Below are 13,114 nucleotides of genomic sequence, written 5' to 3' on the forward strand. Positions count from 1 at the left end.
TTCATTTTCCACGAAACTTCCATCAATATCGTCAAAACCTAACTCTAAGATTTTACCCACAGAACCTTAGATTCATTTTCCCTAAATCAATACATTCAACCCTAACAAATTCCTTTCCACACAACTACAGATAAGTCCCTAAATGCAAGCTAAAAGTTTGGAAGGAGCCCTTATCTTAACGTTAGCGTTAACGTGCGTTTCCGGTACCGCAAGTAAATCCGGTAAAATCTCCATTTGCAACGTCGCTTCCAAATTAGTTCACTAGCACCGTAGTGTGGTGGTGAGCAACTTTCCCTTCTATCTCTTCGCGAAATGAAGCCTAGATCTAGATGAAACGGGAAGGTTTGTGTTTGACGGTTTAGAAATCCCTAACACCGTTTTTCTTCGTTTTCGAATCAAAGAGGAAGAGTGAAGTTGAGTAATCTTCTCTGTCACAGAGAATGGGGTCACGCGTTATCAGAGGAAGAAGAAGGAGTTTTTGGATTTTCTTTCTTTCCTTTTTCCTTTCTTTGTTTCTCCTTCCTTTCTATTTCTTTTCTTTCTACTTTTCCTTCCTTTTTCCTTTCCCTCCAAACATATATTTATATATATATATATATATATATATATTAATTATAACTTAACAAATATCTCAAAATATCTAGATATTTGTTAAATTACCATTTCACCTGTAATGCATTAAATTCTTCGTAAAAGATTCACCGCAGTTAATTTAATTTATTTATCGACGAGTAATTCTAAACGACATCAAAATATCCTTTTGATCATATAAACTCCAAAATATTATTAACTTTGGCTAAAAAGCGTCCGAGCCAAAATTCAAAATACACAAAAATACATAAAGTGTACTTTAAAATTATGGGTCTTACAAGTACGGTGTAAGAGGATGGTTCTATATTGTCAACATCATTCTCAAAAGTTGAAAACGGCCTAGCACTTCAACTTTCAGAAAAGTTGTAGCCCACAAAGTCAAAGATATAGCTTTACATGTCTTGAAGAATAAGAAAAGAAAGGGACAACTCAAGATCAAGTTCCAAGGAGTTTGATCCTCCTGCTCGAGGATGGATTGAATCTGTCCAAGGACAGCTGGATGGCCGTTTTGTAAATATGTGAATTAAGTGTTTAGAAATTTTCTTATTTTCAGAGATTTAGTGATCGATTTTTCTGATTATGATAGTTTATGGCAAAAGTTAAATAGCAGAAAAATAACAAACACAACAATAATATCCTAGTTTCCTTTAAGACCAATGTTATATCCATCCCTGTTGCACACCACAAAAGATTTTTCCACTATTGTTAGAATATGTACAAATTCCACCCTAGGGTCTCTACTACAAACTTCTAGCACACTTCCTAAACTAGCACACCACTATCTTAGTGTACTTGTAGTGTAATAATTTTTTTTTTTACGTAATTGTCTTTTTGTTGTCTTTATAGTTATTTAATAAAAAACAGTGATAATTGTTATTAAGTCTATTTATTTTATTTTAAAATAATAATAATATATAATAGTTTTGGATTGCTATTATCTTAGGCTTCATATTTTAGTAGTGTTGTTATTTAAATCTTTAATATTTGAATTTATTTTTATGAAATATAAATATAAAATAACTATATTATTTATATATAAAATATAATAATGATGATGATGTCGTGCCATAAATAGCCGTATAGTAGCCAATAATATCTATTAGTAGCATAATTTATAAATTGTATTAATCATAAACTGAATTAATGGACATAAATTGAATTTGACATATTAACTAAATATAATAATAATAATAATAATAATAATAATAATAATAATAATAATAATAACTATAATTATAATTATAATTATAATTATAATTATTCAATAAGCGGTAATAGCAAAACAGCATTTGGTTTTTTGTAATATTTTATCATGTGCTCAAGCCTAAGCATAATTGTGATTATGGTATTTTGATTGCTCTGGCTCATCTTAACAGATTAATGCATTGTTCAATGATTTCCTTAAACAATGAGTTACGCTGGGATCTATATCTTCGTATGGAAAATTTAGTTACATAAGTTTGTGCTAAATATGTCCCCCTTATATCTCTGCTAATCTTTGTATGAATTCTTATAATTTTTATTTTACACTTCTTTAAACAAATTATAGTAATACAGGGCGTGTGTCCATTAAATTTAATTTTCTTATTTTATTTGTGATAATAGATCTCATATGAACGAAGTACATTAATACTAAGTAGATATCCTACAATCATTTTACGTCTAAAATGCTTCATTTCATTTTAGTTATAATTAAATGTTGTCTGTGATACTCATCAATTTCGTTACATAGGACATGTTATTCGCATGTTCTTAACACATAGACTATAGATATACGCCATAATTATTTAAATACATCATTCTATTTTATTTTAATTAAAATTAGAAATTCTTTAAAATTAGTATACTAATACGTATGTTTCGATGATATTAAATATATTATCGAATTTTATTACAAAAAGTATATAATATATTTATATATTATTATTGAGTAAATTATTTATTCATTGGAGCAAATAATTAATGTGTAATTGATTGTTGCGTTGATTTATTTTCGTTCGTGGACTGTTAGAGACGGTGTTTGGCGAAGACGCAACACATTAAATCAGCGGATCAACTTCGTTGGGAAAGATCTTCAGCTAAGGTAAGGGGTGAAAGGAGGTTCGACTTTATGAGTATAAAATAACGTGGAATGAACGAGAATGTCGAAATTTCCAGAGATTCATCTGGGGCTTACTACATACTGTCTAGCTCTATTGAGTAATAATAATCAATTAATAATATATGAATGGTAATAGTGAGGACTAAAATATAATTTAGCAACCTATAGAATTGTCGTAAATTTATTTATATCAAGATTGCATGTTGTATGATTTTATGAGATCTTATGCTGATTGTTATTGTCTGAATAATATGTACTTGAGTATCCTTGCTACTTGATTGAAATTCTGATGTTACTTGAAAGTGCACCTAATTGATTCCTTGTTATGTGATTGATGAGACTGGACTGTGTATTGTGAGTAGTGTAAATCAAATATTGGGATTTTATGTGATTGATTGATATAACTATATATAATGATGAATATTGTGAAGTCAAACTAAAACTTATTGAGCTGTGATGATCGAGTAAGTCTGAGATATGTGTTGTAGATTTTGGTGTTAGGATTAATTTGTCATCATATAGGAAGGGTTTGACAAACCTAGTGATTTAGGGAAGTACAATTGAATGAGCCTGATAGTGGACGGCTATAGTCGAACTGTAAGGTAAAACTGATAGGACCTTGGGGGTACCTCTAGTGGGGAATTTCTAAGTGGATTAGTGGGTTATTCCCTAAGGTTGGGAGCTACTATGCAACACAAAAGTACCCCGATCTTCGCGTATATGTGTCTCGGTTGAGTTAAGGGGATCCATGAGGACTTGGCCATTCATGGATTGTCTTTCCACTCTTGTACTGGCATAGTATTAGGCCTCCTAACCAAGTACTTCAAAGTAGAATGGTACCAAATGATGAAGAAGTATATAGTGTAGGACATGCATAGCATTTCATCCTTGTGGTTGCTTTATTGTGATTGATTTAGATTAACCTTTGATATTATGATCTTGAGTGTTCCTCGTATTTGTACTTATTTGACTAATTGCGTGTTCTCCTCATTTATCTTATACTATTACATAATTTCAATACTCACCCCTTGTTGTTTGTGCTTGGCGTTTACGATGGATGCAGATGAGTTGTAAGTTGCAGGTGATGACTAGTACCATCGGAGGGGCGGAAGCCATCATGTCTTGGAGACTCTTATTATATACATTGTGTTGATGTTATTTGAATTTTTTTTGGGAATTCCCGCTCTGATAGTGACACCGGGTTGGGACTATATTTGCACTTAATTTAAAACATAAGTATGTGTACTTCAATAAGAATTTTGTTGTCTGATATTGTGATTTCAAGTTGTTAAGTTTCATGGAACCTTTGAATTTATTCAACGTGTTTATGATTATGTGATACTCTTTACCTTAATAATAAATAAATATGTTTGGAATTTTGTATATTTAGTTATTTGAAGAAGTTCATAATTTTGAAAATATAAAAAAATATTTTCTTTTTTATTTTGGGTTTAGGGTGTCACATTAGTGGTATCAGAGCAGGTTTGTCCAATCAGACTGTGGGTCATATGTTCATTGTGCTTACATACTTCGTTAATTGATGATTTCGTTTTTTTACTATTACTATGCAATGACTTTGTTCTAAGAGAGCAATTTGTTGTGCTTTTGTTGTGCAAATGTATTTTTGGGTATTTCATGTGGATTATTTTTGCCTCTATGGTTGCATTCTGTTTAAGGGTAGGTTACCAATTTTAAATTGGTTGAGATCATTGATTGATGGAACAAAGGTGTTGCGACAAGAAATGTCGAAGCCATTGGTAGTCAAGTTTTACTTGTTTTAATTTTTATAAGTGTAACTATGTTTTCGTATGCCTAACACTATCTATACTTTCCTCATGTTTATTAACTTATAAGAGTATTAACTGTTACGATGGAGATTTTCATTGTTTTCAATGTCTTGTTGTGTTGACTTTAGGTTAAAATTCTTAGGAAGATATTAAAGTTAAGTGTTTTTTTTAAATAAATATGTTGGGTTATTTTGATAAGTAGTCGAAATAAGAAGTGCAAGGCTTAGATGATCCTAGTAAAAATAAATACATTTATACAGTGAATAGTTTTGTGGCTTAATGGATCGTGCATAAGGTTCTTAGTTTGTTTTGACTCAAGAAGTTTAGGAAGAGTTAAGTTGCGATCTCAAAAGTATTTGGTAGTCGACATTGAATGGGTAATAAATACTTGCAAGGATATTTGAGTATTGCAAGGGAGTTAAGATTGATATGTGGTTGATAGATGTGTTATAGGAATGATTCTTTTTGGAGTTTGTTTATAGAAATGAGATTTTAGTAGGGTCATAGAAGTAAGATTTTCATGATATTTTTATACTTCATGAGGGTTATGTGTATTTACCTATGTGTGACCTTATCACTAGAAAGTTAGACTTGTCCCATTTTAGTATTGTTGATCTTGGTGAAGCTTGTGATGTGTTCAAGTTTAAGGCATGTAATTGTGTAATATATTAGACAAAGAGATACTCTTAAATTAAGATTAGTGGAAGGAACATGAACTAATAATTTTTACCTTAAAGGTTTATGAGTATGGTCCTTGTTGAGTCCAACGTGAAAACCATAGTAACGATAATAGTTTAAATTATTAGTGTTGAGATTATTTTATTATAGGTATATGAAATCATGTGAGTCATACTTGCGAGTTAGAAATAAAAAAGGGGGGAAGGGCATAATGTTGATTCTTAGGAGCTCAAACTAATATCAATCATATTGGTAATAAAATTTTCTTTATTTGAAGAAAGTATGAACTTGATTCTTAGCTTGTAAGAGAGTGGTACCTAAGAAAATTATATTGAGTGTTGTTGATCAACTAGAAAAAAAAAATTTAATATTAGTGATCATTCTATTTCAGATAGACTCATGTTTTATTTTTCCGATTTGTGAACTAATTTTGCTAGAAACTGTTAGGGTATTTGGTTATGTTGAATAGGACACCAAAGGTTAAGTTAGGATTTTTTTTGGAATTTCAAATTGTTAAGGGAGCTAAATACGAAGATTAAATAGTTATGATGCTCGGAGTGAAAATAAACTTTGAAGACGAAATTTTTTAATGGATCAATATTTTTTTTTATATACTTTATATTCTTATTAATCATATTATATATTTTATTTAATAATTTGTTCTATATATTTGGTTTATTTAAATTAACGCGCTAATAGTGCAACTTAGCCATGCTCAGGTTTTTGAGATAAAGTTAAATTTCAATATTGTTTCTATCTTTATAATTGTGTGCAAATAAATAAATAAACAGAGAGAGAGGGAGCTGATGTTTATTTTGGAATATAGACACTTTAAGAATATTTTTCATTTTATTTGATTGCATATAGTAAATTAATATTTTATAAACATATATGTTCTCCCTTATTATCTGAATTATATAATAGCTATATTATTTCCTCCATGATTGAAACTATTAAATGTGACATGCACACTTCACTATTTCATTTTACCATGTCAATTTATCATGTAAAGCAATTCTTCATATTATATTTAAATAAATATATGAAATTATGAATTGTTGAACTCTTTACAATTTATGTGATAAAATAATTTACTTTTTCTTATCATTATTTGACTCATATTAGTTTCATAATTTCAAGACATAATTATTATATAAAGGTTTGTGTGTTTTTGCGTATCAACTTGTGTATCGCCTTATCATTAGGAAGTAACATTGATCCCATTTTAGTTTTATAGATTTAATTTCATTGTTTTGTGATAAAGTTTGAGGTAAATAGTCACGAGACCTTAAAAGTTACCCTTGATTAGTTGATTTCATACTTATTTTAGTGACCATATCAAACCTTGGATAGTAGGTAATGTGCAGTTTTAAGAATATAATCGTCGAACGTAAACAGATATGAACAATACCTGTAAATGAAATTTGAGATAAATAGTACTTGCTGTTGTGTGAAAAGACTAGAGCATTGTCCATGTGAAGTTGATGTATGGGAGGTTTAGATTCGATAAGAGTTGGACTAACTTGTGATTTGACCATGTAGGAGTATAGTAGTGCAAGTGTATGTAATCGTGTACGGTATAGGTTGTTAAAAGTAGATGAGGTAGTTGAAGAATATGAGTTTATGTGCTATAATTGGATAGAGCATATGAGGAGTGAATTCTTGTTTACTAGAGGTAAATGTGAAGTTCATATTCATATTTTAAAGTAATCCAAGAATATTATATTTTAGCATTGTCAATAAGTAGTGTATAGTTACATTTTGAAGTGTGTAGTGAGTTAGTCTTTCAAATACTAGTTAGTTTAAGATATTAACCTTGATAAGAATTATAAAGGTCTTGATATATATATTTCTTGTATTCCACAGGAACTAAGTCTAAATTTTAGAAATCTTAAAAACACATGGAGATGTTAAGTTAGATGATAGTTTTGTTATAGTTTTTTTTCTCTAAATTTCGAGGACGAAAATCTCTTAAGATGGGTAGAATTGTAACACCCTAATTTATTGTTATACCTTAATTTATTATTATTATTATAAGTTAGTGATATTTTCTTATACATGTGTTTTTTGTAGTGTAATAATTTTTTTTACGTGATTGTCTTTTTGTTGTCTTTATAGTTATTTAAATAAAAATCAGTGATAATTGTTATTAAGTCTATTTATTTTATTTAAAAAAAATAATAGTAATATATACTAGTTTTGGATTGCTATTATCTTAGGCCTCATATTTTAGCAGTGTTGTTATCTAAATCTTTATTATTTGAATTTATTTTTATGAAATATAAATATAAAACAATTATATTATTTATATATAAAATATAATAATGATGATGATGTCGTGCCATAAATAGCCGTGTAATAGCCAATAATATCTATTAATAGCATAAGTTATAAATTGTATTAGTCATAAACTGAATTAGTGGACCTAAATTGAATTCGCCATACGAACTGAATATAATAATAATAATAATAATAATAATAATAATAATAATAATAATAATAATAATAATAATAATAATAATAGTAAAAGAAAACCTAGCTATATATATATATATAAGCGATACTTTGAAAGAAAGACCAGAAGAAAAACGGGATTAGCGTGCCAACGATAGCCGCTTATAACTCCAAAGCCACCAGGTATAATTCTTCCTCTCTGTTACCTTGATCGAAGCATAATAGTGAGAGGCATAATTATAGTGGTAATATGAACATTACCTTTCATAAATAATAACTAGTAATATGACCTTTCATAAATAATAACTATTTTCTCCAATTTGAACTGTGTGTGTGAAGTTGTGTTTTCACAAATTTCAATAAGCGGTGATAGCAAAACAGCATTTGAATTTTTGTAATATTTTATCATGTGTTCAAGCCTAAGCATAATTGTGATTATGGTATTTTGATGGCTCTGGCTCATCTTAACCGATGATTAATGCATTGTTCAATGATTTCCTTAAACAATGAGTTACGTTGGGATCTATATCTTCGTATGGAAAATTTAGTTACATAAGTTTGTGCTAAATTTGTCTCCCTTATATCTCTGCTAATCTTTGCATGAATTCTTATAATTTTTATTTTACACTTCTTTATACAAATTAAAGTAATACGGGGCGTGCATTAGCTTTTAAATTTAATTTTTTTTTTTTTATTTGTGATACTAGACCTGATATGACCGAAGTACATTAATACTGAGCAGATATCCTACAATCATTTTCCGTCTAAAATGCTTTATTTTATTTTAGTTATAATAAAATGTTATTTGTGATACTCATCAATTTCGTTACATAGGACACGTTATTCGCCTATTCTTAACACCCATACTTTAGATATACACCATAATCATTTAAATACATCATTCTGTTTTATTTTAATTAAAATTAGAAATTTTTTAAAATTAGTATACTAATACATATGTTTCGATGATATTAAATATATTATCAGATTTTATTACAAATAGTAGATAATATATTTATATATTTTTATTGAGTAAATTATTTATTCGTTGGAGCAAATAATTAATTGGTAATTGATTATTGTATTGATTTATTTTTGCTCGTGGACTGTTAGAGACGGTGGTTGACGAAGACGCAACACGTTAAATCAGCAGATCAACTTCGTTGGGAAAGATCTTTAGCTAAGGTAAGGGGTGAGAGGAGGTTCGACTTTATGAGTATAAAATAACGTGGGATGAATGGGAATGTCGAAATTTCCAGAGATTCATTTGGGGCTTACTACGTACGGTCTAGCCCTATTGAGTAATAATAATCAATTAATAATATATGAATGGTAATAGTGAGGACTAAAATATAATTTAGCAACCTATAGAATTGTCGTGAATTTATTTATATAAAGATTGCATGTTGTATGATTTTATGAGATCTTATGTTGATTGTTATTGTCTGAATGATATGTACTTGAGTGTCCTTGCTACTTGATTGAAATTCTGATGTTACTTGAAAGTGCACCTAATTGACAGAGGCGGAGCTTCATAGGGACAGGGGGGGGCCACGGCCACCCAAAAAAAAAAATTTATAGGTAAAATGACTAAACTGCCCTACTTAAAACTAAATAATTACAAAAATACCTAAACCTAATTTTGTTTTCTCTTTCTTCCCCTCTCTTGCATTCGGCCTCCCTCTCTCCCTCTTCTTCCCCACTTTCTTGCATTCAGCCTCCCTCTCTCCCTCTTCCATAATCAGATTGACGACGACCGCCTCTGCCAAACAAACCAACCGCTCCTCCTCTGTGCCAGACAAACGAACCGCACGACCGCCTCCGACAAACGAATCGCTCCTCTGCTCGCTGGGCCTGCAGTCGCCTCTGCCTCCGTGGCCGTTCGTCGCTCTCGCCTCTCTGTTCGCCGCAACTCTCCAGATCGCGTTGCTACTTTGTTCAAAAGGTTCAAATTTCTATTTTCTTATTGCTGATTTTTGTTACCTCTCTCTTGCATTCAGCCTCCCTCTCTCCCTCTTCCATAATCAGTTGACGACGGCCGCCTCTGCCAAACAAACCAATCGCTCCTCCTCTGTGCCAGTCAAACGAACCGCGCGACCGCCTCCGACAAACGAATCGCTCCTCTGCTCGCTGCGGGCCTGCGACCGCCTCTGCCTCCGTGGCCGTTCGTCGCTCTCGCCTCTCTGTTCGCCGCAACTCTCCAGATCGCGTTGCTACTTTGTTCAAAAGGTTCAAATTTCTATTTTGTTATTGCTGATTTTTGTTAGGTAGTGCTGATTTTTGTTAGATTTGATTTATGTAAGCATGAAATTTAAAGCTTATATTGTTAGTGTTGAGTTTGAAGCTTTGATATGGAGTTTGGAATTTTAATTTGAAGTTTCAATTAGACGTTAGTGCTAATTTTTCTTTAGAGTTTTTGTGTTGCACGTTTGATTTTATATCAATATAAAGTGTTTGAGTTTTTTGTCGCACATAAAGTGTTTGATTTTATGTCTATATAAAGTGTTTGAGTTTTTTTGGTTGCATATAAGATATTTGAGTTTTGTTGCATTTTTGTTTGAGTTTTTGTGTTGCACATAAGGTGTTTGATTTTATATCAATATAAAGTGTTTGAGATTTTTGTCGCACACAAGGTGTTTGATTTTATGTCTATATAAAGTGTTTGAATATTTTTGTTGCATATAAGATGTTTGAGTTTTGTTGCATTTTTGTTTCAGTTTTTGTGTTGCACATAAGGTGTTTGATTTTATATCAATATAAAATGTTTGAGTTTTTTGTCGCACATAAGGTGTTTGATTTTATGTCTATATAAAGTGTTTGAATATTTTTGTTGCATATAAGATGTTTGAGTTTTGTTGCATTTTTGTTTGAGTTTTTTTGTCCATATAAAGTGTTTTAGTTTTTTTGTTGCATATAATTGATTGATTTAGATAAGTTTGTGAGAATAAAGAAGAGTAAAATAATTGATTCTTTTTTCAAGAGGAAATTTTGTGAGGGTGGAAGAGATGAAGAAATTATAACTTCTACATCTGAAACTATCTCTAAGAATCCAAGAATTGAAGAAAATAATATTCGTCTTTCCAAGGTTCCTAGAGTTTTTGAAGATGACTTTGAGAAATGTTTAGAACGTGATCCCGGAAAGCGCCCTCAAATTTGGCAATATCCACCAAATAAATTGGATGCAATACGAAGAGCGTATCTAAAATTTGGTCCTTATCAAATAAATTTAAAAGAATATCCTTTATCTGGCAACGAGGTTCATCCAAGACGGTTTCAATATGCTTGGTTTAACATATTTTCTTCATGGCTAGAATATTCACCTTCTAAAGATGCTGCATATTGTTTACCACGCTATCTATTTAGCAAAAGACCAACTAGACGTCCTGGATCAGATGTCTTCATTGGTACAGGTTTTAGAAATTGGAAGAAAGTTAAAAATGGAAAATTTTGCGCTTTTCTCAAACACATAGGGATGGATCCTTGCTCACCACACAACAATGCAATGAAAGCTTGTCTAGACTTGTTGAATCAAGATGGACATATTAGGAATACTTTTCAAGTGCAAAGCTCAGAACAAATTTTGAAGAATCGAATACGTCTCAAGACATCAATTGACACTGTTCGTTGGTTAACACTTCAAGCTTGTGCTTTTAGGGGACATGATGAAACTAGCGGGTCAAGAAATCAAGGCAATTTTCTTCAATTGATAAAACTCTTGGCAACTTACAATGATGAAGTTGCGAAAGTTGTGTTGGAAAATGCTCCATATAATTCTAAATATACTTCACATCAAATTCAAAAAGAGATTTTGCATATTCTTTCTAGTAGGGTGAGAAAACATATATGTGAAGAAATTGGTGATTCCAAATTTTGCATCGTTGTAGATGAAGCTCGTGATGAATCAAAAAGGGAACAAATGTCTCTTGTGTTAAGATTTGTTGACAAAGTTGGTTTAATACAAGAGCGATTTTTTTTTGTGGCACATGTTAAAGACACTACAGCTTTAACTCTGAAAGAAAAAGTATGTGATATACTTTCTCGACATAATCTTGATGTTTCTAACATGCGTGGTCAAGGGTATGATGGTGCTAGTAATATGAGAGGAGAATGGAACGATTTACAAGCACTGTTTATGAAAGATTGTCCTTACGCATACTATGTCCATTGTTTTGCTCATCAATTGCAACTTGCTTTGGTTAGTGCATCAAGAGAAATTGTTCCAATTCATAAATTTTTTGAGAAGCTCATTTTTGTTGTTAATGTTGTTTGTTCTTCTACTAAGCGTCATGATGAGTTACAAGCTGCTCAGTTAGAGGAAATTGCACATTTGCTAGAAATTGATGAGATTGTAACTGGTAAAGGTATAAATCAAATTTGTACTTTGAAACGAGCTGGGGATACTCGTTGGGGATCACATTTCTCTTCTATTTGTTGCTTGATAAATATGTATGAGGCAACTTGTATTGTTTTAAAAAAAATTACAAATGAAAGAGCAAGTTATTCTACACGTGGGGATGCTGATAGTGCTTATAATTATTTGAAGGCGTTTGATTTTATATTTATCTTGCATTTGATGAAAAAAATTATGGGGATAACTGATATACTTTGTCAAGCCTTACAACAACAATCTCAGGATATAGTTAATGCCATGTGTTTGGTTGGAACAACAAAGTATCTTATTCAAGTATTGAGAGAAGATGGTTGGGATGCATTATTTACTGAAGTGAAGAACTTTTGTGAAAAATATGATATTGAAATTCCTAATCTCAACGATGTTCATTCAACAACAAAATTTGGACGATCTCGTCTTCAACATGGTCAGGTTACAATAGAGCATTATTTTAGAGTTGAAATATTTTTTACTGCCATTGATCAACAATTACAAGAGTTGAATAACAGATTTAGTGAGCAAGCAATAGATTTGTTAACTCTAAGTTGTGCTTTGACTCCTAAGGATAATTATAAAGCTTTTAACATTGAAGAATTTATCAACTATCCAAGAATTGTGCTCATGTTTGATTGCAACTGAAAAGACGCAAAATTTCTACTTGATTGATAGACTACTTCGTCTTATCATGACTCTTCCGGTTTCTACTGCCACAACTGAAAGATCTTTTTCAGCAATGAAAATTATTGAATCAATGTTAAGAAACAAGATGGAAGATGACTTTTTGGCAGATAGCATGACGATTTATATTGAAAGGGAAATTGCTGCAAGTATCACTTCTGAGTCTATTATTGATGATTTCAAGTTAATTAAAGAGCGTAGAGCATTACTTTAAAGTATTCTTAAATCATATAGTTAAATTATTTGATATTTCACTTTGTGTTTATTACAACTTAATTTTTTGCTATATAATATTATTTATATATTTAAATTTTATGTCGGCCACCCCAACCTTTTCGGTCAAGCTCCGCCACTGCTAATTGATTCCTTATTATGTGATTGATGAGACCGGACTGCGTATTGTGAGTAATGTAAATCAAATATTGGGATTTTAGG

At 30.9% G+C, this 13,114-nt stretch overlaps 1 protein-coding gene across 1 annotated transcript in view; it reads left to right on the plus strand.

Moving 5' to 3' along the window:
- Nucleotides 1-12,893, plus strand: part of LOC101504884 (uncharacterized) — a 32,986-nt gene extending 20,093 nt beyond the window's left edge. Inside the window, 5 exon segments of the mRNA XM_012719480.2 lie at nt 8,725-8,796; nt 9,357-9,556; nt 9,612-9,796; nt 10,542-12,582; nt 12,584-12,893. Of these exon segments, the coding sequence (XP_012574934.2) occupies nt 8,725-8,796; nt 9,357-9,556; nt 9,612-9,796; nt 10,542-12,582; nt 12,584-12,893 (2,808 nt within the window).
- The last annotated feature ends 221 nt before the right edge of the window (nt 12,894-13,114 follow it).

The sequence above is a fragment of the Cicer arietinum genome, chromosome 3 (assembly GCF_000331145.2).
Source record: "Cicer arietinum cultivar CDC Frontier isolate Library 1 chromosome 3, Cicar.CDCFrontier_v2.0, whole genome shotgun sequence".
Lineage (NCBI taxonomy): Eukaryota > Viridiplantae > Streptophyta > Magnoliopsida > Fabales > Fabaceae > Cicer > Cicer arietinum.